Source organism: Coloeus monedula, assembly GCF_965178545.1.
Source record: "Coloeus monedula genome assembly, chromosome: 1".
NCBI lineage: Eukaryota > Metazoa > Chordata > Aves > Passeriformes > Corvidae > Coloeus > Coloeus monedula.
The window spans coordinates 91,310,036-91,335,260 of NC_138781.1; the positions used below are offsets into that span (position 1 = coordinate 91,310,036).

Sequence of the window (25,225 nt, forward strand, 5' to 3'; positions counted from 1 at the left end):
GATAAGCCTAGCAGACAAGCATAGATAGGACAGACAGCTTGGGTCTTAGTTGGGTGAGGAGGAAGAAACAGATCAGACATCAGGAGTACATGGGAGAGCAAGCACCTGTGTGTCTGCAGTAACAAAAGGTTAAGGTCAGAGTTTAAGTTCCAGGTAACCAGTAAACACACATGTTATGTAGACTGAAGTGAGATACTGTGAGCATATTCAGGTTTTTTAAAATGAAGTAGTTTGCATTAGTGATTATGGTAATAAGAGACCCATGAGCTGCTAACATTCTTCTGTTTGTGAAACTATGATTCTGCAGAAAATCCATCTGCAAAAGGGCAAACCCTTCTTGAAACTTAGGTCCCAAAATCACTTAGCTCCATGGTTTTTGCCTTTTCTTTTTAGTCTGGCGTTTGCTGGATTTTTTCTTTTTAAATCTTATTTCATAATAAGGAAAATTCATAGCAGTTCAGAATGCACTCATATTATCTACCAAGTCACACATATATTTTATGTAAGATATGAATACTGTTATTTCCATGAGGCTGGAAGTTTTAGATGGTTCCTGGTATCAACAGTGTGAAATACCTGAGTTATTGGTAAGACCAGGGTTCTCATACATGAGACTCTTCTGCTAACCTGCCAAGAACAGTGTTCGGCCTAAGTAGGTCTTAGCTTCATCTCTGACAACCTGAAAGAAAAGAACAAGAATTTTTCAAGAAATGGATTGATATATTTTTTTATGTTCATGAAAAGCTTTCCAGGCATAATGATAGAAATCTTCTTTCTTAGCTTGAATTTAATTAACTAAAGCAAGTCAGGGTACATTTGTAAGGAGCATTTGCAGACTGTGAGGGGCTGAACTGGATACTCCACTCTTTGCTGTCTATAGAAAATAAAAAAAAAAAGAAAAAACCCTTTCCAAATTATTTGCTTGATAATGTGTATGCTGCTTTGAAATGTTAATTAAATGCCTACCGAGGGTCATTAGCAGAACAATAATTTTTCTCACCTTTCTTTTGGTATCCTAGTTTAAATGCACAGACAAAAGAGGTAAAAAAAATTACAGTGTGTTGCTACTCATTCCTCATATGGAGCTACTTATGATGCAGATATTGTCAAATTTTATTATCTCAAAGGGTCTTAGAAAAAGGAATAGAAACTTTGGTTGTCCTAAATAAGATTTTTTTAAAAATTAAGATCACTGCAGACAAATATATCCTTTTTTCTGACAACTTAAAAGATCACAAAATTAATATAAGCAGGTGTAGAAATGAGAAAAGTACGATTAGTTGAGTTCATTTGTACATGTGCATCAGACGTTTATCAGGCTTTATGAGATGTCTTTCAGACAGAAGTTGTGGACCAATCCTCAAATTTCATTCAATCCTAATTTTTAGCTGAAAAATAAAAATGTGGTATCCAAGGATATGAGGTAGCTCTGCCTTACCTATCTGCCCTCTTTAGGTAGAAAGTGAGTTTTATAGGAAGCAAGAGTGGGTAAATTTGAAAAAACCAGAAATTTGTCTGATTGTTTAATATCTTGCATACTCTTTTTTATTGTTTTTTAATCCTACAATAAAATAAGAAATAAAGAGTAATTATAAATGTGTAGTATGTGCAATAAAGTCTTAGCTCAAATAACTTGTCTAAATAGCTAAATGAAGGGCTCAGTATGGCCTGCTTTGGAAGCCTCTTATGCCACCTTTTTATTCACATGGAAAATGTTCTAAATTAATCTTTTAGGAATGTTTTTTTGACAGGTTGAAAATTGATCCAAGTACAATAGTTCAGAAGCCCATGTTTACCACAGATGCAGAGCAGTTTGATTCATCCCATAATGCAACAAAAAAAACCTAAATCAACCCTGACTTTAAAGCAACTCAAAGAATACTGTGCAGCAGTTTCATGATTTTAGTTCACCTTGATAATATCTTGGATTATTTATCACCTCTCCTCTGATGTATCAACTACTTAGCTCACTATCTCATCTCTTAATTTGTCTTGAATTTGCCATTTTCTTTTCAAAAGACAGATTGCTCTGTAGTGACTAGAAAGGTGTTTCATTCAGCTTTTATGGTAAAATATCACTACAGTTCTTGAAGGAACCATTGTGTGTCTCCAAGAAAGTGAAGTTCTCAGTTACTTTGCCTCTTGGTCTAAAATAGCAGCTTAATTTTGGCTTCTTGGCTCATAAAGAGTATAATAATTGGGGAAATTGGGAAAAAAAGTCTCCCTGCCCATGGCAGAGCGGTTGGAACTGGATGATCTTCGGGTCTTTTCCAACACAAACCGTTCTATGATTCTGTGAAAAGAATACTGCTCACGGATGCTTAGAATGGCATTTGAAGATAGAAACAATGTCAACTGTTACTGTGCATACAAAATAAATAACCCTGGGCCTCACACAGACTTAGAAATAAGCTCTGACAACTCAATTACCCTCACTCTCTTCCTTTGAACTCTGGTGTAGTTCACTTCCTGAGGTGATGGAACAGAATTTATGATTTCAAGCCTTATCAGCATGCATATCTGTACTCAGATAACATGTGTGGATGGAAGATGCATTAAATTAAAAGATTAAAATGAGACTATTTGTAAAGCTTGATGTTTACAGCAGACTTCTTTTTCAGTTTTAAATTCTCACAAGCACAAAACCATATCTAAAACACAGAAGTGGCCATCATTTAAAGAAAGCTGTAGGGTCGAGCTACAAATGTCAAGTCAGCAGGGTTTCTAACTTTTTTCATTTCTTGTTCAAAGATTAGAAAAAATAGTTTTAAGAAGCTTTTTTATCAGTTGGGGCTTGGGTGTGTTCATGCATTTAACTGAAATGCAGCAGCATCCTCCTGTTTGGAATCACTGGATAGTCCCAGGACGAGTAAGGCAATTGCATACATAAAGGAATAACAGTAGGAAAATATCTTATGTATTTTTTTGCTGTCCTTGCATATGATTTATTAGCTGGAACGTGGAAGAAAGCCAGCACACATGGCCAGTTTACACTCTGCAAGACGCCAGTTCAGGAACTTTTTGCAGCAATTAATCTAAACCATAGAATTAAAAACTAACCTTCACTGTCTTGTTTCTGTTCTTATGGTAGGAAGTTGCAGAGCCACTGCTAGACCTGAAGGAGGGAATGGACCAACTGGAGCACAATAAAACTTTAGGATTTATCCTTTCTACTCTACTAGCCATTGGGAACTTCCTGAATGGAACCAACGTAAGCCTGATGTCCCAGCATTTCCCCTGCAGCTTTTTCCTTCAAAAAAACAGAAGTCAAAATCATTATGAAAATTGCAACCCACTACTTATTTTGTACCAGAAGAGTAATTTAGGGAATAGAACGTGCTTTTTATTGTGTGTTAAGGTGCTCTTTGCCTCTTTCAGCATAATCTGAAGGAAATGTGGAGCTAAGCACTCTTCTTGTGTAACTCCCTTAAGTGCTTACGTGTCGTGTTGATGCTTCCCATTCAAATTGTGAGAACTGTGTCGTGGGTCATTTCGCTGCAGATGGACTCATTTTAGGCCTAGTCTTCAGCAAGTTAAAAATGAATAAAAGCAATAAGTTTCCTCTCCTGTAGGATTCTTCATCTTTCCCCTCTGCCCCTCATTGGTCATCGTTTTTGTATACTAATCTGCATGGGAAGGAGTAAGCATTTTTATTTTTAATTTCTTCCTTTTTTTTCCTTTACAGGCCAAAGCTTTTGAGTTGAGCTACCTCGAGAAGGTTCCAGAAGTCAAGGACACAGTGCACAAACAGTCCCTCCTGCACCACGTCTGCACTATGGTGGTAGAAAAGTTCCCTGACAGCACTGATCTTTATTCAGAGATCGGGGCCATCACTAGGTCAGCCAAGGTATGTCCAGTAGGTAAATACATCTATATGTACATTTTTATAACACCTTTTTGAAGTGAAATATTTAAGATTTTATTCTATTCTTTGATCCTCCCTGGTTGCTGCACTATTTATGTGTGTTCATTGTGTCATTTGCACTGAATTTCAAAGATGCCAGTACTCTCTCTTCTGAACTTTATTTCTGTCTGTCACATGGTTCCCTCATCAGTGCACTCTTAGGCCGCCATTAGTTATGACAGCCATTTTAATGTCAATGTACATTATTAATGTGTATAACTATTAGTATCTATTTTCAGGTTAAAACTTTATTTGACCAGTATCTTCAAATATATTTATTCCATGGTTTGGGGGAATCTCTTTTTTTAAGGCAGATGCCTGATTGTATTTTAAATCCAATGGAAGGAATGAATTTTTTACTAATAAAATTGTTTCCAGAATTAAAGTGTCCTTGAAATACTTGGTTTTACTCACAGAATCACAGAATGGTTGGGGTTGGACAGGACCACAGCATGTCACTTAGTCCGACACCTTGCTAAAGGAGGTTCACCTAGAGCAGCTTGCAGAAGAACAAGTCCAGAGAGCTTTCGAGTATCTCCAGAGGAGGGAACTCCACAGCCTCTCTGGGCAGCCTGTTCCAGTGCTCTGTCACCCCCAAAGTAAAGTTTTCTGTATTTTAGTACTCCTTTTCAGTCCTCCTCTTGAAAATAATGTTCATGGTTAGGAGTTAGGGAACATAAATAGAAATAAAGGAAACTTGTGGCAGAACCTCTTGTCAAAAAATTTTAATTCCCTGGTTAATGCATAGATCTGGTATGTGGCTCAATGTGGCATGGAGATTATTTATTACTGCTGCCAGTAGGCATGATAGAAACACTGTAAAATCACTCTAGAATCTCTTGGAGTGTGAGATTTCATGAATAACCCTTAAGAACAGTACATTACTTGATCATTGGAGTAAACATGGGAGATAGCAAAAATAAAAATTCTGTTCAAGAGTCATGTCTCATGTGGAACTGGTCATAATTACAGCAGATAATTATAGTATCCATCTAGTCCAGTGTCCTGATTAGACAGTGGCCAGTATCAGCTGCTTGACAGAAGAGCACAACAAGTTTCTAAGGGGATGAAAGAGTTTTCCTAGAAAAATGTTATTTCATGGGCCATTCTCATTATGGGCATCAAATAGAGGAATAATTTCTTTTCCAAAGGCCACCTTATTTGGATGTTGGGAGAGGAGGTGGGGGCAAACAACCCTGTATAATACAATTTTTTTTAAACTGCAAAAATGAAATCTTATTTTGGCTCCTGCTGCAGTTCTTGCAACAATGAACTCATAATCTAATTTTTTCTGCTGTTCAATTTGCCAATTTCAGGATTTACTATCTGAATATACTGAACAGTCAAAATATTTTTTTCTCTTTATGCAACAGAATAACTTAGGTTGGAAAGGATCTCTGAAGGTCATATGATCTATCACCCTTTTCAGTGGAAGACCAAATTAAACTAGGCTGCTCAGATCCCTAAGTCTTAAATGATCCTCCTACATCTTTTTTTTTTTTATGAGACCATTTCCACACTTTTCCTCCATCTTACTTTTTTGGAATGTGTTAAACAATAGTAAGCACAGTAGTCCAGCCTCTCCTAATCAATGTTACATCTTACTGTGTTTGTCCATTCTGCTTCTGCTACCTTTTGTTAGGTGTCCTGAGGTTTTCTTTGTGTTCTTTGCCTGCTGCTACCCTTCGGACACCTGTTGTCCCAGGGCAGTTCACAAGGACATCCAGGCAGTCTCCTGAGCTGATGGAGCATTCAGAGCTCTCAAAGGAGTCGGATGCTGCAGTGCACTGTGCACTTCATTGCAGTGACCATGATCTGCTGAAGAAGATTTACTGCTTATCTCTCAAACCCCTAATAATCTTCAGTCAGGACTAATCTGAGTAATTTCCTGCCATCTGTAGATTTTACCCTCTGGATGTGCTTCCTTGTTTCCAGATAATTTTGAAATACGAAGGCCAAACCATGAGACACCTGCTGTTAACCCTGTTAACAAATGAGAATCAATGTGTATACCTTCTTTTCTTTTGCCCTCTTAACCTCACACTTCATAGGTGGCCTCCCATGAGGCTCTTGAAAAGATGTTGAAGTGTAATTTTCTTTACTTACTCTTATCTATTCACTATTTTATAAACATTCAGAATATAGTGGGGTTTTTGATGTATTAAGTTTCCTGTCACTCATCCTTTCAGCCAAGTTACCAGATACAGTAATAAAACCTGGACCTCTGCATTAACTTTGCTGCTTTTCTAGGGATAGGTGAAATTTTTGCTATCCTCTGATTCTCCATGTTATCAAGTACAGTTTCATACATATTCATACTCATTTTAGCCAGCAGCTCAATTTATTTTAATTGATGTCAGAATTACTGTATTCTACTTGTTTACTGCTTTGTAAGATATCATCTCTCTCCAACATGTGTTTCTGCTAGTAAGGTTTCAAACCTTGCTATTAGTTCACATCTATTAAAGATATAATACAGAAAAATGAAAGGAGGACCAGAGTACGTTTTTCCCCAACATCCTCTCTGGTGAAGTTGGATGAGAAGAAGTCATCTTGATTCCCTTCTCTAATTTTTATCTTCCTCAGTTTCTTTCATCCCCAGTGATCCAGGACCTCCTATGTATTTTCTTTTTTTTTGATACCATAAAGGAATTTGTGGCTTTTGTTTTATATCCTTAAATATTTTCTCTTTAGATTCCATCTCTTTTCCCCTAGTTTTCCTCTTGTACAGCCTATGTTTAAGCTCTGGTTTATTGCCTCCAGTGAGTTTGGTTTCTCATGTTTGGAAGATTCTAACTTTCTCTTATGTTTTTTATTTTTGTTTTTGATTTGAGTGATTCTTACTTTCTTAGCATTTAGGTATATTGGTTTCTCATTTCCTGCTTCTTCTCTTTGTTAAGAAGTTATTTCACTTTTTTCTTAGATTGGGATCAAGTTAATCGCTAAAAAGAAAAATTACCACAGAAGAGAAGAGCCTTTGTTGTCCAAAATCCTTACCACCATGTATGGTGTAATCTCAAGTGGATCTTCTATTTTTCAGTCATAGAAAGTGGAAGAAAGCTTAACCTACTGCTGTCACTTAAAAAAAGAATTTAGGTCTAAGAGCGTGCAAAATTGAGCAGAGTCGTTCAGTCTGTGGTTTGCTGCTCCAGTGGCCCTGCCCAAAGCGGACAAAAATCTAAAAAGGCCAGACAAAATCACATTAAGAGAAATTACAGCCTTAACCTTCCCCGTGTCGCCCAAGGTCTCCCTCCTTGGGATGTTCCTGCATGTGTTAAACCGCTGATGGATTACTGTAACAAGCTCTATTCCCACTTGATCGTAGCTGCCACAAATCAAAGAGTTAGGACATGGAAGCCATCCAAGCTGCCTTCTTCAAGGGAATGTTCATAGACAAGGCGAAATCTTGGTTTAGGAAAGCTGACAGGAAAGGAGAACTAATATTTCACTGTGGATTAGGCTGTATTTTGAGCTCCGTTTTGCCTACAAACATCTTTCAGAAACCACAAAGGCTAAACAATTTCCATCCTATAGATAAATAGAGATGCCCCTTCCCCTGAAATGCACATCATATAAGAATTTCCTGAGCCTTAGTTCATTAAAAAAAACCAAAAACATAAAGAAAACAAGCTGCCTCATCAAAAAGGAGTTAGAAAGACCAGAAACAAAATGGTATCATTATTCCAAAACTTCTGGCTTTTTACTGAAGGACTGAAGTCATAAATGGCACCAAAAAAAACAAGACACAAGTGAAAAAATTAAAGAAAAAATAGAATTCTAGATAAATAAAAGCATTTATAAAATCATGGACAGCACTGATTATTTAGTAACCCATGATTAAAATCACTTGTCCTTTTTATTTTCTAACATATTTTAATTTGTTTTTTTCACTGAAGTTGTACCAGAACTGATGTACCTAATTCTGAAGTGGACCCTCAGATTTCTGCAGTTAAACTCAGTTTTGTTCCTAGAAATTTCCTTAAGGAGGGGTTGCCTCAGCCCCAGTGTCTTCTCTGTTAGTGAATAAAAAATATGTCCTTATTAAAAATGTTCATCTTCTCTCTCTAACCCATAAATATTTCCTCTGTGCATATGAAAGCTGGTCAGCTCCATAGAGGAAACTATAATTGTCATTTTCTTCCCCTGATTTTAATCTTCTTACAAGATGTTAAACTTCTGTCTGGTTTTTAACCCCTGCAGCAAGACACTTGGGCACAGGACCCTTGCAGCTACTAGGCAGTGGAGAAGCAGGCAGCTTGTAAAAGTAAGAATTAGGAAATGTTAGCAACACGGCAGGGGGCAAGGATTGCTGATAGGAAAGAACTTAGGATGATACTAAGGTGTATGCAGGGGAGAAGGAAGCCTGCAGCTGCCTGCCCTCCGAGGAACTTGGCAGGGAGGCATGAGGAGAAAGGAGCTGGCTGGAACAGAAGTGCCATTTGACATGCTGTAGCTTCTGCCTGATACACTGGAAAGCAGAGAAAGGATAAAAAAAAAAGAAAAAAAAAAAAGGTAGGGAAGATCATGCTGCCTCCTGTACTCTTTCAGTGGGGTTTCTCATGTCCCGCTTGACAGAAAGTATTTGTGTGCAGTTATCATTCAAGTATGTTTCCCCTACATTATTTCAAACAAAAATAAATGCCAAAAGTCAAATTATTTTCCATGGAAAAAAAAGAAGTCCAGGAATGCAAGGTTTCTTGCAGTCATTCCTTGTGATGCCAGCAGCTGCCCCAGATCCTGGCACGGGCTTGCAAGAGCAGAGGTGAAAGCAGAGCAGGGAAGGGCAGGTCCTGTTGGCTGCAGGGCATACTGGAGCGAGGGGGAAGGAGCTTCCATGGCAAATGAGACTCTGAGGTTCTGTCTCAAAGAGAGCAGATGAAGTTCAGCACATGTGCCTGATGGTAACATTCCAGGTGAAAAGACTGCAGGAATTGTTGCAGGTGACATAACACCATCTGAAGGGACCTACGTCACCACTGTGTGGTGTTGCTGCCCTTTGTCCCAGATTGTGGGAACTACCATACAGCATCTGCAAAAAGATCCCATGTAGTTAGGATATTGTTTAGTGAAGTAAAATGCAGTCGAGGTGTGTATATAATTGGGCAGACTCATCTGGTCATACCTCACTAAGCACCTCTGCCACCTCTGTCCTGTAATTTTTCATTAGTGGGTTGATTCAGGTGTTCTCATTTCTAAAATTATTTTTGCAGGATACCACCTCTTACCCCAGAATTTGAAATAACTGGGCAGAGCCTTCTTTATATATTGCTTGCTTTTGAGAGCTGGCACCTATCTTGCTTAAAATGCATGCCCACAGTGTGCAAGTCAGACTAACGGTGGTCTTGGGATAATTCTTGTGACACTTGGTGAAGGAAGCCAGTTTGGAAATATTAGAGGAGACAGAGTTTTGAACATATGCCACAGAAGGTTGCTGCTCCCAGATGACAGTGTGTTTGCAAGGAGCAATTCTCAGAATTTCCTTTGGCACTGAACCAACTCAGGAAAAGAGGAAGATTTCATGTTCCCTGCCAGAACGCATCCCTGTAATAATGTGAGAATGAACGGTCTGACCCTACATTATAAACAGCTCAGACTAGACTGTGGTCTGCTGCAGAAACTGTCTTGAACTTTGAGAAGAGAAAACTTGTGTGTGGTTATCTTTCTATGAGGTACAATAAAATAGTTGTCATTTTATTGTGAATTTGAGGCAACATTTGTCACTGTGAAAGCAACAATCTTTTTTTTTAATGCACCTTGTGACTAAGATAAAAATGCAGTGATCCAGGTCTTCCTTAGAAAATAACTGGATTTTATATATTCACCACTAAAAGAAACAAGCTATAGCAATAAGCAATAGAAATCTTACACAAGAGTGCTGAGGCCATGTAATAAGTTATTCAGTGGCCTTCAGAACAAAACTTTGGATACAGTGATTTTGAAAAGAAGTGTTTCATCAGTTTCCATTCATTTACTTGTTTTGGGTTTTTTGCTTCAATCCAGTTGTGACATCTTTGACTCTGTTAAGGAGCTGAATGTTAACACAGGAGGCAGGAAACGTGAGTGTATTTAGGTGCAGCATCTTTGACTTTAGGATGGTGTTGTACTTGCAATAGTGGGGGAGCTTAGCTCAAAGACTATAGGAGATTTAGCTGGAAGAGGAAACGTGTTTGTAAAGCACATTCCAGCTAAGGGAATGCTGAAGAAAAATGGCCTTTTATCTCACAGTGGTTGCAGTTGTTTGTGGTGCATGGCAGTGCATACCTGGAGTGGTATATGCTGCCCTGGGGAATATGTAGTGGAAGGCACTTTAGGTTTGAGCTACTGCATTTAATTCCCAATGTTTCCTCAAAGCAGCCATTCCTCTCTCCCAACAAATAATAAAGTGTGCAATTCCTGTGTTGCCATGAGGTATTTGTGGCCACACAGACAAATAACATCCCAGCCCAAAGACCAGAAAGGCTCCCTGATCCATGTCCTGCCTGAATGATTGGAGCATGGTCTAGTATTTCATGAATGAGAAATTTTTAAACTTTAATACATGGCATCTGATATTGGACGGAGTTGAACTTGAAAAAAATAGGCCTTGTAAGGACCAGTGTTCAGGAAACCTGAATGAGCAGAGAAGTAAACACTGAGCTGTTTGATGGTGGTGGCAGTTTTTGAGTCCGGTGAAAACCAGTGAGAACAGAAGCTGTTTGGGCAGTAGGTGTGTCATGAGGTACTGAATTCTCAGCCCAGTGGAATGAGAAACTTGGTAGAATTCTTTTTATTTTTGTTGCTTATGGCAAAGTCATCTGCTTCTATGGTAGCGAGCAGTAAATAGCAATATAAAGTGATTAAAGTGAATGCTGTTGTTTCTGGCATGTGGTTGGAAGGTTTTATTCTTTGGTCTGAGTCATTTGTGCAAAATATGGTGGTGTGTTAAATTGAAAAATAGATTTTTAATTCTAAAGTTGTCCATTAGTGAGTCAGGGCAGTGATTTGCTGAGGCTGACTCTGCAGGGCTTTTGTCACATAAATTAGTCTTTACATCCTGTTTGCATATACTGTCTCTGACTACTCCACTCTGATGCAACAATGTCTACAAAGACACTTTTCAGAAGACTGAACAGTGGGCCTAGCAAGAGATTTTACAGATACAGATAGTTCTGACTATTTTTTAACTAGTGTGATTGTGAATGGAGAGGAACCTGGCAGGAGAAAGGAGGAACACATCAAATATATCCCAGAACCATTTAGAAAGTTGCTTTTTCTAAACTGGTTTGCAAATTAAAATAAACATTTCATAATGCTTGAAAGAAAGGACATTCTTATTTTTCATAACAGTCTAAGACCACTCATTCTTTTTCCTGCAGAAAAAAACAAGTATTCATTTTAAAAATTTTAGCAGAAGGTAACAATAAGCAGGACCAGCAAGCTGCATGTGTTTTGCACATATGGAGGAAGAAGAGGAGGAGGAAGAGGAAGAAGAATAATATATCTTTCCAAATCCTTGGGCCAGATACAACATCTGTATGCTACTGTCCAGCAAGAAAGCTGTAGTGACTATTTCAGATTACTGCTTCCTTTTATTCAGTGGAACACAGTTATAAAATAATGCCACAGCAGTTCTTGTCTGAGTACCTCCTACGCTGAGCTCTCCTGGAGCCACAACTCATCTGAATTCCTTCTCAGTCCTGGTACGACCATCCAGCTGCAGGCAAGAATTGGTGCATCCTTCCTTTCAAGAAAGAAAGAACAAAAAAGAGGAAGCATGTTTCTCTACTGTTACATATCATTAATTCTTGTAGTAAAGTGCTGGAAATAAGCACATAAATCAGAAGGTGCAATCCATGCTCCTTTGGCAATGCTGCATGAACTGGCAAAGAAGTAGTATGATATTATATATGCCTTTTAATGTTTTCTTTATGCATAATATATTTATTAATTGTCATTATTACTCCACACAAGTTTTTGTTCACCTTATCTTATGAACATGTAGTTGGTGATCTCTTGTAGTTGGGATTTCTCATCACTCTTAGGGTGTTATATTTGTATATAACACCCTAAGCAGAGCCACAGACCTGGAGCAGACTGAAATGTAATGTATTCTGTGTCTACACACAAAATTGGCACTGGTGAAATAGCATTTCACAAAGTATCAGGTGGGGTACCTTACTGTCCCTGAGGAAAATTGGAACCTTAATATTTCACAGGAGGATATTTTTATGCAAGTATACTCCTTTCTGTCCACAAGCAAACACTAGAGGGCTGGCAGAAAGAGATTTCATGAAGGTTTGGCACAGTCTTTCAGGCACTGCACAGTTTGCCTGTGGGAATACACAGGTACATTATCCTATATTGGAGTTCCTGCTTTACTCCTTCCAGGAGTTTAAGACTTCTGCTTGAGCACATCTGTGCTCCACAGAGGTTCATTCCAGGAGAGTTCAGGTGGCATTCACCTTATTGCAGTCTCCTTAGGACTTCCCTAGAGGCCTGAATTTTTGTTTGTGCTCAAAAAACTCGTGAGTGTCCCTTAGCCCAACCTGCCATCCCCCGTCCCTGCTGGAACTTCCCACTCTTGTGAATGTGCTGACTTTTGGCACATTTCAAGGGGCCAGGAATTCACCACATTCCCCACAGATTTGTTGTTCTATAAAGATGTTTCTTGAACTCCTACAGGTCTGAACCTCAGAGCTTTTTGATAGATTAAAACTCATTCTGTCATAAAATGTCATGAATTTAAATTTCTCAGCTGCAGAGGCGGAGAGGCTTCCTCAACCAAGTTGGATAATTCTTACTAAGAAGACCTACATCTTGAATTTTCCTTAACAGGAATGCTAGTATTTTTCCCCACGTGTGTTTTAGATATACCATCTGTGGAGAGCAGCAATGTGTTTATCATCAACAGTGAAAATACTGACCTGGAAAGGACGGGGGGTTTTTTAAACATATGCATTGATATGGATATAAGGAAAGCAAATACCCCACAGCTGCTCCGCCTGCAGGGCTTTTCTGAATAGCAGAGTGGATCAAAGGATGTTTTTATTTCCTTGTGAAGAGGAAAAATTCATCACTTTATAAATCACAGCAAAAACAAATCAAACCAATACCAGGAGCTTTTTAATAATAATGCATTTCTTATGGCTACCCTCGATATAGGTCTCAGCAGCGGATGCTGCACACAGCTAAGAAGAATGAAATAAAACCTGCCCCTGACACTGGTTTTCATTTAGCATTAAGGAATTAACTGGAGTAGGAGACTGTAACATCCCAAGCACTGATGTGTTTAGAATCTGAGAGCTAAGTCTGTATTTTATAGCTTGCGTTCATCTGAACTGTGAAGTGGTATTATAAAATAATTTTTTCCTTTCCTCAGAATTCCAGAATATGTTGGGAAGTTTTATTTTTCTCATCTGTTGTGTGCTGTGGGGTCATTGATGCACTTTGTTGAGTTGTTAGCAACACATCCTGAGTGTCTTCTGTAGAGTATCGCGATTTGAACACCTTTTTTGGTTTATGAATAAAGGAGAAGCTCTCACTCGCCTTCTGTGGAATGTGTTGGCTTCTATCCTGATGAATGTTACTGTAAGGTGCAATCATTTATTTTAACTGTGTTGAGAGACTTTCAGAGTCGTTACATGATCTTGTTACAAGCCAGTAAATTCGTATTGTATATCAAGGGATGAAAGTTAGTGCTGAGATCACTAAATAACACATACTTTCAATACAGCTTTAAAAAATTCTGGCCCATGAATTTTGTGATTAGAACTAGATCATCTATTAACAAGTCAGTGCATGACTAGGGAATAGATCCAAGTGCTTCCTAAAATGGAGAATTGTTGGCGGGGTACAACAGTGAGCAGTAAACAGGGTATAAAAAGCTTTGAGTAGTAGAGAAAAGGATTAAGAAAAAGAGAAAGTTTTGTATTACCTCAGAAAGAACTGAGTCATGCAGTTGCTTGGTGCAGACTTGAAGTTATTAGCAAGGGAAAAACATCACAATATTTTATTGTCCCTTCTTTAGTTGTTAGGCCTCCAAGAATAAAACCAAATGTATGTATATGGGTATTTCTTTGTTTTCGGTTTTCTTTACTAACATTACATGCCTAGATGTGGTGTGATAGAGAAAGCTATTTCTATTGTTTTACTAATAACTAATAATGTAAATTGGTGTTGTGCTGCCACTACCTTGACCCTTTCATACACAGGGATTGCATTATTCGGATATCCAAGTACACAACTGCAGTGTTTTCACTTCAAGTGTTACCTTTTCTTTTCCTTTCTCTTTTTTCAGGTTGACTTTGAACAGCTCCAGGAAAACTTGTGTCAGATGGAAAGACGGTGCAAAGCATCGTGGGATCACCTTAAGGCTATAGCAAAGCATGAAATGAAGCCAAGTCTAAAGCAAAAAATGTCTGAGTTTCTTAAAGATTGTGCAGAAAGAATCATAATCCTAAAGATTGTTCATAGAAGAATAATTAACAGGTACAAAATTATGTTGGCGACAGCAATACCTTGATAGTAAATTACTTGATAAAATTATAAGTTATGACATCATAAATATGTGTTTTATAAGCATTTAATGCCCATTCCTGCAAGGAATGTTGCCAGGTTGTATGTGGTGCATACTTTGTTATAGTCTCCATTGAAGAAAGGTCCCCAGTCCAGAAATGTCTGTATTTTTGACTAGAAAAAGCAATCATCCAGGCCATCATTTATTCCCAAGGTGCAATAACTGGGTCTTTTGCCTCCTAGTCCCCAAAAACTAGCAGCTTTATAGTTAAGTTGAGAGATTTTCTATTTGCCCCTGGATTTTTTTTAAGGGGGCTTGGCTTACTGTCTGATAAACAAGAACAGACTGTAGCAAAAAGATGAAGTTTTATTGACAGATTTGTCATAGGCAGAAGCTGAAACCAGTCTTGTACAATGAGTTCTTTTGTAGGCAGCACCACTCCTATTTGCAAGATCTACAACTATGTGTTTTATGCTTATACAGCTGAAGGCAGAATTAAGATTCCTCTCCTTAGGATTTGCAGTTGTGTTTAATGAGATTGTGAGAGATTTTCCAGCTTCTGGATAATTTCCAAATTGCTGTGGTCAAAATTAAGAACTGGATTTCAAATGATCCCAAATTTGTGGGTATACACTTGAGGAGGTGATTCAGCTCTTCTTTTGTTTTTGTAATGACTTAGGGTTTGTGCCATAAGTAAGCAGAAATCCCAACTGCAGTGGAAGGGAAGTGAATTCATTAGTTTCCTGTTGTGTTTATCATATGCATTGTACAAGTAAGAAAAATATCAACTTTCTCCTCTGATACCTTGCAACTGCTACTATAGTTCTTAAAAATGTTTTGATATACTTGCGTCTTTCTAGGATTGGGAAGACTGTTTGTCCTCAGGGATGGAGATGCAGTTAAAAGGAATTCCCATACATTTTTACACATTCAGTGTGCTGCTGTAAATCATGCAATATAGAAGCAACAGTAAAAATTGCAAATAGTGCAAAAGCTCTGAATGCCACAGAAGCAGTAAAACTATGAATTGAGTGTCCCAAACTAACGTACTTGGTAGATAATATAATTTTATGGTCAGTTTTGTGAACCAGAAATTCTTTCCTTCTTGTGTTTGCTAGCCTGTAAATCTGCATTCTTCTTGTCTAGACTTTGCCCAACATCCTAACAGCCTCTTTGAAGTTGCTTAATATAAATAAATAGAATTGAAACTTAATAAATATTTTTTCTATAACTGAAATGAAATTGGTCATTCATGTGCCAAATTACTCATATAAAGTGATGGAGTTCCATAAACATCTTATCTCCTACATCAGCCTGGGAAAGTAGACTGGGATGAAGTTATCATAGGCTAGACTTTCATGGTTTTAATTATAAAACATACCAATGTTATGCAAAGCATCCATGAAAATTCTGTAGCACAAAGGAAATGATGGGCGCTAATATATAGTAATAATAAGAGTAATAAATGGATTCAGTGAAATATAGGGTTGTTGGTTTTTTTCCCAGAGACCATCAATAAAGATTTTTTTCCCTTTACATTTATAAACTCATTGTTTTCCAGGTTTCACTCATTTTTGTTATTTATGGGCCATCCTCCCTACGCAATACGTGAAGTCAACATCAATAAGTTCTGCAAAATTATTAGTGAATTTGCTCTGGAATACCGCACCACCAGGGAACGAGTTTTGCAGCAAAAACAGAAACGAGCTAACCACAGGGAAAGAAACAAGACCAGAGGGAAAATGATAACAGATGTAAGTGGCAAATTGTATCTCCCATAGCATGGATTTTTAAAACTTTCTTTCTTTGAATGTGGTATATGAAGTGTTGTTACTCTGGTTTTATTCTTAGAGGTCCTTCTACTGTAAGAAACAATCTCTCTTCTATTAGAAGACAAAGCTTGCAAGTCCTTGATTGTGTATATTTTCTGCTTCATACAAATGTGTAGGATGAGAACAAACTGAAATTATCCAAAAATAGTTTCTCTGTGTGTTGCACAGACAGCGTCCAGATTATCTAGAAGACATCAGGATCCATGGGTACTTGATCAGCCAAGAATATGAAAAAGAAAAAAACCTAGAAATTAGACTCCTAATTGAGAACATAATTTAGATGATGAATCATTGTAGCCATTTAAGTGATTGCAACCAAATTTTAATGGATTTTTTCCTCCATCTTTGAATATTCTAATGTAGTCTTGAGCCTTGATATTTTATCTGTTTTTATGTCTGTGTATATATTACAGACATAAATTTATTGCATGTGCATGCACAGCAATTTACTTCTTAACTTTAAAGCACAGACCAGCCTATTTTATGGCAACAGACTGCTTTGGGATTCTGAAAGGATGGACAAATTTATGTCCATAGTAGATGTTACTCTGCAAACTTTTTGACTGTAAGACTGCATACTCATAGAATAAATTAAAATAAGATTAGTTTTCTCAGAATAGTAAGTTTTAAAATCCCCTTGATTTTTTTCTATCTTTTTTTTAAGTTGATGTAGTTTGACTCAATCCAAATAAAGTTTTAAGAAGTGCCAGTACTTAACAAAAGTTTCCAGCTGTCTCAAAATCCAAATCTGGAGTCTCGATTAGATGCAAGTGTTTCATTGCATATGAAGCTATCCCTGCCTTTGGCATGAAAAGCCCTAAGCTGATTACAGTTTTATGGCTCAGGCAACATGGATCAATAGAAATATATATATATATATATATATATATATATAAGTATTGAGACTGACATGAATTGAGATTGTATTTAAGTCATTGACTCATGGTCATTTGTAGATCTTTCTTGGCAATATCCTCTTTACATTTGGAAACCTGCCCCTTCTAGAGAAAATGTTAAACCTGTATTATTATCAAAGGATTTTTTCTTTTGGTCTAGTCTCAGGTTCAGGAAGAGACTCTGATTTTATACAAAGGGTATAATGCAGTCATACAAATTTTCAAAACTACCACTGGAGAAGTTTTACCACTTTCTGCAATTGCTTCTTGGTTTTCCTGATGTATTCTAAAGGAGCTAAAAGACAGCATTAACCAAAGAGTTTCATAAATTAAAATTTTCATTCCCTCACATAGCTTTGACATTTTTTACTAGTTTAAGCAAGACTGAGATGTAAAGGAGTTACTGTTTTCCTACTGTGTTCCTACCATATAATGTACTGTTTCTGTATTATCTGTCCAGAACAACTGCTATGGCAGGACAGAAAGTTTCTCTATATCCTGTTCCTGCAGAAAATGCAAGAGGGAAAAGAGTTCTGGTCACTGGCAGCTGGGTTCAGGAAGCAGAAAAATGGGACCCTTTCAAACCAGAAAAAGGCTTTAGGCTTGACAGTGAATCAGCAAGGGACAGGGACAATGGCCATTTCCTGAAAATGGAGGAAAGGAGGCATCAAGGCCTTTCCCAGAACAAAAGTATTATTGGAAGAAGATCTCTTGTTAAGCTCAAGATGGTGTTGAGATTTGGCAAGAATTAAATGCCATCTGACAGCTAGTGTTACACCAAAAAATATCTTGCAGGTCTTAAGAAAGGGAGCATATTTTGCCTATCACTAATTTGTAATTATAGAACAGTCCTATTAGCTTGAAACCAAAAAGCCTGCAGGAGTAAAAACCAACAGTCTTTAAAATTGCCCTTACAGGAATGTTCTTTAAGGGAGTTATTAATGTGGCCACATAGTTATTTCAGAACTTGCTAAATCTCTTTAACCATAGCCCAGTAATATGCCCTCATTTACCTTCTATTTGAACTGCAGTATATGGTAAAACAGAATTGAAGTTGCATCAGACTATTTGTCACGGCTTCCTCTGACAACTTCAAAGTTACATCTACCTCAAAACAAGTTTCCAAATCAGCAGGATGGAAGATATTTATGTGTGAAGAATGATGAAAACGTGGAATTTTATTGTAGTTTTGTTTTGGCTGTGGTTTGTATCTGGTCTTGATTTTCTTACCGTTTTATATTTGAAGGCTTGGAAAGGGGAGATAGATCAGTAATGCACTGACAGTGATTCACTAGTTAGAAAATACTGATAGAAGAAAGTTGGGATCTTGACATTGGAAAGAAATTTTTTTGTAGAAAGTGGTTATAATATGCAGTAGTCATATGGAATTTTACTTTCTGCTTTTGGTGACCTAGAAGTATTGTGCAGTTATTTGAAATTTACCTCCCTATCTTTTTGAAAGTTTCCTCCGAATCTCATTTTTATCCCATCACAGTATACTGCTTTTAGGCAGATAAAGAGGGATTTTAGCAAAAGTGGGAAAGGAATAAGCCAGAACCAACCCTGTTCTTAAGGAGAAGGCCTATGTCTCTTAAACCTTGTCCCCCCTGCAGACTTGGAAGGCAGAGAGGTGCTGGCTCGTTGCATGGAGAGTCTGCTGGCTCTTTGCACGGAGAACTTGCATCAGATTCAACAACTACTCACATGGAGTAGGGCTGAGGAGCACAGTGGGGAATATTTCCAGTCTTTCTTTTAGCCTTTTACCACAGATATCTTTGTGTTTATATGTTCTTTAATAGCTGAAGTGGACGGGGCACTGTCAGTTTAAATCTTGGTGAATGTTGTCTGGAGGAGAGGGTAAGGAAAAAAAAGAACAGTGAGATGCCACAGTTTCACAGGGAAAATTGTCTAGTCTCTGTAACCCTGTATCTGGCTTTAGCCAATGATAGCACTCATTTCAGGCACTCTAAAAATAACAAGCAAGCAAAACAGGGAAGAAATGCAATTATAGATACAAGTCAGCTTTTAAATGATTTTTAATAATAGTAGGTAATATAATCATCTGTCTCACAGATTTATGAAGCTCTGCTTTTCATGATACTTAAGAGTTTCAATTCCAGAATTGCTATGTAATAGACATAATATTTTGAAACAGCAAATCCACTGCACAGAAATGCTAGTCTAAAGGAAAAATGTGAGGGCAGGAGGAAGGGAAGGAAGGAAATCTCAAACTGTCCTGCAATATCCAATACAGAATGACAGAAGAATCAAGTGGCCTTTTTTCCTTAAAATTGACATCTTGTGTCTGAAAGTGGTATTCAGTACGGCAATATTCTTTCACTGCTTTTTGGTAATATTACATGTTTAAAAATTCCTACTTTATGGCCATGTCTCAGTGGTTTTATAATGATGAAATAAAGAAGGAAATACAAGGCAGAATGTACACACCAGGGTGAGAGCAGATTCTCTAGTGAAACATAAGGTTGATTTATTTATTTATTTTGCTGCTTTTACTCCTGTTGTCAGTATTTGCTGGAGGCAAATGGCTTTTCAGACATGGAAATATGAAGGGGGTGGTGAACTATTCCTCCTGTGCACTGGAGTAGCTTTGGGTGTAGGACAGTGGTTCTACAAGTGAGTGCTCTCCACGTGGAGCAGGAAGGAGAGAACTGGTAATGCCCAGGTACTGGAGATGAGCAAAGTCAAGCAGAGAAGTGTACATTGCCCTTAAAGTGAGTCCACAGCAAATCACTTCTAGCTAGATTAAATGGGCAGGAAGGCCAGCAGCTGGGACTTCACCCTGTAAAAATCTAGCTTGATGTAAGGTAATAATATAATAGACATTTGTTTGGAGCACAGTCTTTATAATGTGTGTTCTCTGATATTTGACCTTGCCCTGACTGCCTTTTGGTATTGTTTAGCTTAATTTGGTCTCCTGCTGCCCTTTATTTACTAGCTGGATGTACAGAATGATGTATTAGATTAGATAGATAGATGGAATTAGAATACAAGAATATTCATACTTCCTGTTCTTGTTTCTGTTTCTTACTCACAACAAAAAGTGAGGGGTCCTTTTCAGAAAAATTGTGTTATAGAGTGACTCCCTGCCCCCAGGGGACAGAAGAAAGACAAACAATATTAATGCAAAGGGAACATACCTGCCACAGTCCCTCTGCAAAACACACTGCCTGTGTTTCTGTCAGTACCACTGTGTCCAAATTAAAATAAGCATCTCACTCTTTGAATAAAACATACCCTTAAAAAGTAATGTTAATGTGCTACTCAGCAGTCACAGCTAATCTTCTTATGGAGATTGTGCTGAAACTAAGCTGAGGGCCAAAATAAATCAGGCTTTCATTTTTAATGATGGATGTTTCTGGAACAGAATGTATCAATCCCAGACAGAAATCAGAGCTGAGGTGGAGATAAGGTCAAAAATATGTATTTGTAACACGAGGGAGGGGAATAGTATTGGTGGAATGCTTCTTCTAAAAAAACAAAACAAAACCCACAAATAAAAAAAATGCATAGAATTTCGGGACTATGTTTGCACTTTATAAACAATCAAACTGAAAATTATGGAAACAAGGAGCCCAGATACTTGAGAAGCCATGTTTTACTTTGGGAAACTTCCATGTGGGGCATCTTCTAACCCAATGAAGAATTCCCCAGGCATTTGGGAACACAGATCTAAATAGTTTGCTAATTCCCTGTAAATCCCCAAACTGAAGAATACTCCATATCCCACAATATTTTTGTATGTCTGTGCATTTAATGTAATGCAACTGTCAAGATAGTTTTACATGCCTGTCACAGAGGGTGAAAGTCCTGAATGACAGTGGATAATTGCATCTCTCTTATTTCCAGGATCAGGTATCAGGCAAATACTGAAGAACTTTAAGCATTTCTTGAAAGACTACCCAGCATTTTATTTGAGTGCTCTGTTGAATTGGAAGTTGAAAAGCCCCAGCTCAAAAAAGGAATTAAAACAAACACTTAAGTGTAGAGAAAAGGAACTGCCAAGAAGTTGACCTCTGCACTGAGAGAAACAACAGCCAGGACCTCCCTGTGCTGCCCAGACCTGGAAAAAGGAGAGGGAGTCCTTCCTAGTGTTGTCAGTTTCCATGGGGTGAAAAGTGGGCAAACAACTGCATGACTCAAGGGAGAGAAACAGGATGGGTTAGGGGTAGTTTCAGTTCATCATTTCCCTAAGAAAAATAAGGAAATTTCTATATACACTACTGACAGTGACAGTCTGCTCTACATACTGTCAGCTAAAAAAAAAAACAAAACTAAAAGAACAAGCTGATTGTCTAAGGAATGAATTCCTTATATGTCTTCTATTTTTACATCTTCCTATTGCATAAACAGTACCATGGTTACCTCTTACTCTGTCATGGTTTGATGGTGCTGTCTTTCCTAAATCTTGCTGTTTGTCCTTCTCCACCTTGTCCTTTGTTTCCAGTGGCAGACGGATGAAGAAGAGGATGTTGAGGTATGGTTCTCTGAAAAAGCATGTCATCCTGTGTCTCCTGTGTGCTGTGGCATCTAATTTCTAACTCAGATAGTATGGACTGCTCAACTCCATCTGCTCAACTGAAACTATGAACCAAACATTTTTCTCATACCTTTTTGTCTCAATCATAAGAATGCATTTTTACAGTCAGCTTTAACCATATGCATACCTGTCCTCTTGAATAAGGATATCCTTATCCGAGGCCTTAATAATTTTAAGTTTCCTCATTTCTTTTCCTTTCTGTCTGTAATGTACTGCAAAGTATCCCCATTACCCAAAACATCAGTGATCTAAATGTTATGGGGATCATAAGTTACCTTGGGCTATGGATTACCAGGATAATTTCATACTCATTAAGTAATGGTATTATTTTATAAAGTGTTCAAAAGCATCAGGATATAGGGATGTTAAGCAAATCATAATTGTTTGCCTTGCTGTATAAATTGAGAATGAGACACTTCAGTCATCATAGAGGTGAGCCATGGAGTAGTTCACGTATCTATCATAAAGTGCTCCTGAAGGTGGTGTTCTAGCTATATTCATAATAAAATGGTTTATTGACTTGAGGAACATCTTTTCTGCAATGCATTTTTTGTTCAGCATTAGAGCTTTCTTCAATTTGCTGAACATAAACAATGTGGTTTAATGCTCACTGTTTCATAGTGGTGGTCATTTGCTCAACAGGCTGGGGTTTGGGCAGCAGTTTATGGCAACATGTGAAAATTAAGGAAATTAAATAAAACCTTCGGCTCTAGAGCTTCGCCCCCAGTGATGGTTTGTGCTGTAGAGCTTGGGGCACAGAAAGAAAATTACATGAATTTGCCTGTTTATGCCAACATGTAACTAACCTATGTGAATAGGAACTAACAGTTATGTGAATGAAGGCTTTATCCTTTGCGATTTTTTTGAGATTGTATTGATTAGCTGAACAACCCACTTTGTATAAGAAAGTAGTCTTAATGCAAAAATGGCATGCATTTTCATAGGAGTTTTTCTCTAATATTCTTCTGTCTCTTAATTTCACATGTGAAACTCTAGCACTTGCATACTTTTCACATCAAAATGTTGCGAGCTAATATTTTAACAAGAAAACAAACTTCTCACCGTCAAAAATAGGTCTCGTACTGGTACATTTAGCTCAGTGCCTTGTATGGATTATTGTTTTGCTACTCAGTTAACTTGCTATCTTACCCCAAAAAGTCACTATGTTAAAATAGAATCATCTTATCATTGGTTTCCAGATTAAACATTTTCAATTTTCAGTCTTGACATGGGGACTTGGTCAAAGCTCTGAAAGTAGGACCCAGTCTTTTCTTTCAATTGACCATTCTCTGACAGAAGGGCTTTGCAGGTTGGCATCCCTTTGACTGACTGGCTTGATATCACCAAGTGAAAAATTAATGTTGTTTATTATGCAAAGGAAGAAGAGAATGCAGCACTTGTCCTTTCATCTGTGCTGAATTAGTCAGAGTAAGAAAGATTAAAAGGAAAAACATAACATATTTCGGTGTCTGATGCTGGGCTGATATGACTGAGAGTACCGAGGTTTATTATTATCTGTTGATGCCTGTTTGCTGTCAACAGGGTTGGTATTTCCTGCAGCCAGGGCTGTATTTTCAATGTGCTTTGACCTTTCTGTAGATAAGAGCGTAGTGGCGAACACCAGCACCCAAGCCCTTTGCAAGCAGAGTCTGGGAAGGGAGAGCAGCCCAGCAATGCAAGGCTTTCTCCTTAGAAAGTACCCATTTCTGTTGCTCCCACCCGCTCCTGGATGGTTGTTTTGGTAATTGGTGGGGCTGCTGCAGCACCACACTGTGTGTGCCCAGCTAGTGTAGCTGCTGTTGTTCATGCAGTCGTGGTGACAGGGAACCAGAGGGCAGATTCCTCAATCTCTTATAAGGTTTCGTTTGTTCTTCTAACTTCTGACTGCAATTTTTGTGTTTTGGCCACGAAATAATTGGGCTGCGTGTTTTGGGACCAGGGATTTTTTAAGTGTTAGTGGTAATGTGTTGTTACTTGTAGAGAATTGTGTTTTAGAGCAGTTTGGGAGCTTTCTGTGCAGCAAGGCAGAGAGGCAAGAGGGAAAGGTGTCTCTTCCTAGACCACTCTCCCCATTTTGCCTTGCTACTGAAAGTTGATTGTAGAGAGAAAAAAAAAGCAATTTCTTTCTTCTGTTAGGTCTCATGCTGTTCCTCTCAGGATTATGCCTGACCCCAGATCAGGCCCAGTCTGGATCGAAGGTTTCAAAGCAAGTCTTTGCTTTGTACCTTTTACTCTCAGACATAAGGTCAAAATTACAAAGCTCCAGCTAATGCATCTGTTTTTCCTCTGACTTCTGTCACCCTGGTTCAGGTTTATTTCTGGTCAGGGTGAATACTCTGGGAGAGGAGCAACTGTTGCTGGGCTCTTTTGGAAAGAGCTGCACTCCAAACCAAGCCTGGGAGGACACTTTTTTCCTTGCGATTTGCAGTCGAGACTCTGGCCTATTGTCCATGCTGTTCTCAGTTGAAACAACAAATCCTTTTCCTCCTGCAGTCTGGCAAGTTCTCCAGCAGCTCCCCGCCCTGCCAGAGCCAGCCACAGGGCCTGCAGTATGCTGAGGATGCTGCTGAGCACGAGAACATGAAGGCTGTGCTGAAGACCTCCTCCGTGGGCGGGGAAAGCACCATGGCGCTCGGCGTGCGCACTCGGAGCCGGGCCAGCCGAGGTAAGCGCCAAGGCTCCCTCTGGGCCACAGTTCTTGTGCTGTGGTAGCCATGCAGGGGCCCAAACGTGGGTCATGTCCCTCTTGGGTAGCACTCACAGCTGAGAAGGTGGAAGGAGAACATCCCAGTGGTAGAAGTGATTTGGGGAATGGGGATGAAGAAGAATTTACCTGAAGTTTGAATACAGCCAGAGTAGGGGCATCAGGAGTCCAAGCCTGCAGAAATTCTCAATTCTCCCTGCATGATGATGGTGACTGCCCATTAACACCCCAGTCCTTGTTCTCATCATGAAAGCAAAATGGGCCATCTGGAGAATTCAGGATGTGGTTTTCCCTTTATTTTCAATAGAACCGAGTAGAAAGTAGCAATTCAAATTCAAGTGAAAAGACCTTGCAGCATTTTATGAATGATTGGGGAGAGAAAAATGGGTAGGAAAAAGATGATGTCTCTTTTAACCACCTCCCTGCTAAACTGCAAAGGTAATGGGTATTTGCTTTTGTCTTCCCCTCACCACTCCCATACATGTAATACGTGGAAGATGGTTTTGGAGTAAAGGTGATGCACCAAAATTCAAGGCTTCATTTTCCTGCTCTGGTATTTCTTCTCCTTCATATCTGGATATCTTACACTTTCTTGATACTTTTTGATACAACTGATAGCACATCCACAGCATCCACCTCTCTGTGTGTGTGTAGTTTATTAAGGCTTGAAATCACAACCCTGTCTAATTCAGAGGTTTCACAGCCCCAATGTAAGAAGCCAGTCAGCTAACTAAAGTACGAAGATTAAATAATTCAAGCTGCAGTGCAACAAGCCGAACAGCTGAAGTAATCCACTGAATGCTAACGAGGAGATTGTCCTGATTGTGAGAGTCAGC

General features: G+C 38.5%; 1 protein-coding gene across 4 annotated transcripts in view; it reads left to right on the top strand.

Moving 5' to 3' along the window:
• Window positions 1-25,225, top strand: part of FHOD3 (formin homology 2 domain containing 3) — a 386,114-nt gene that overhangs the window by 339,814 nt on the left and 21,075 nt on the right. For all 4 annotated transcript variants that reach the window (XM_082288796.1, XM_082288793.1, XM_082288794.1 and 1 more), the window contains 6 exons: window positions 3,092-3,211; window positions 3,686-3,847; window positions 14,181-14,371; window positions 15,961-16,153; window positions 21,593-21,622; window positions 24,179-24,350. In XM_082288796.1, the coding sequence (XP_082144922.1) occupies window positions 3,092-3,211; window positions 3,686-3,847; window positions 14,181-14,371; window positions 15,961-16,153; window positions 21,593-21,622; window positions 24,179-24,350 (868 nt within the window). The remainder of the gene's footprint in view (window positions 1-3,091; window positions 3,212-3,685; window positions 3,848-14,180; window positions 14,372-15,960; window positions 16,154-21,592; window positions 21,623-24,178; window positions 24,351-25,225) is intronic.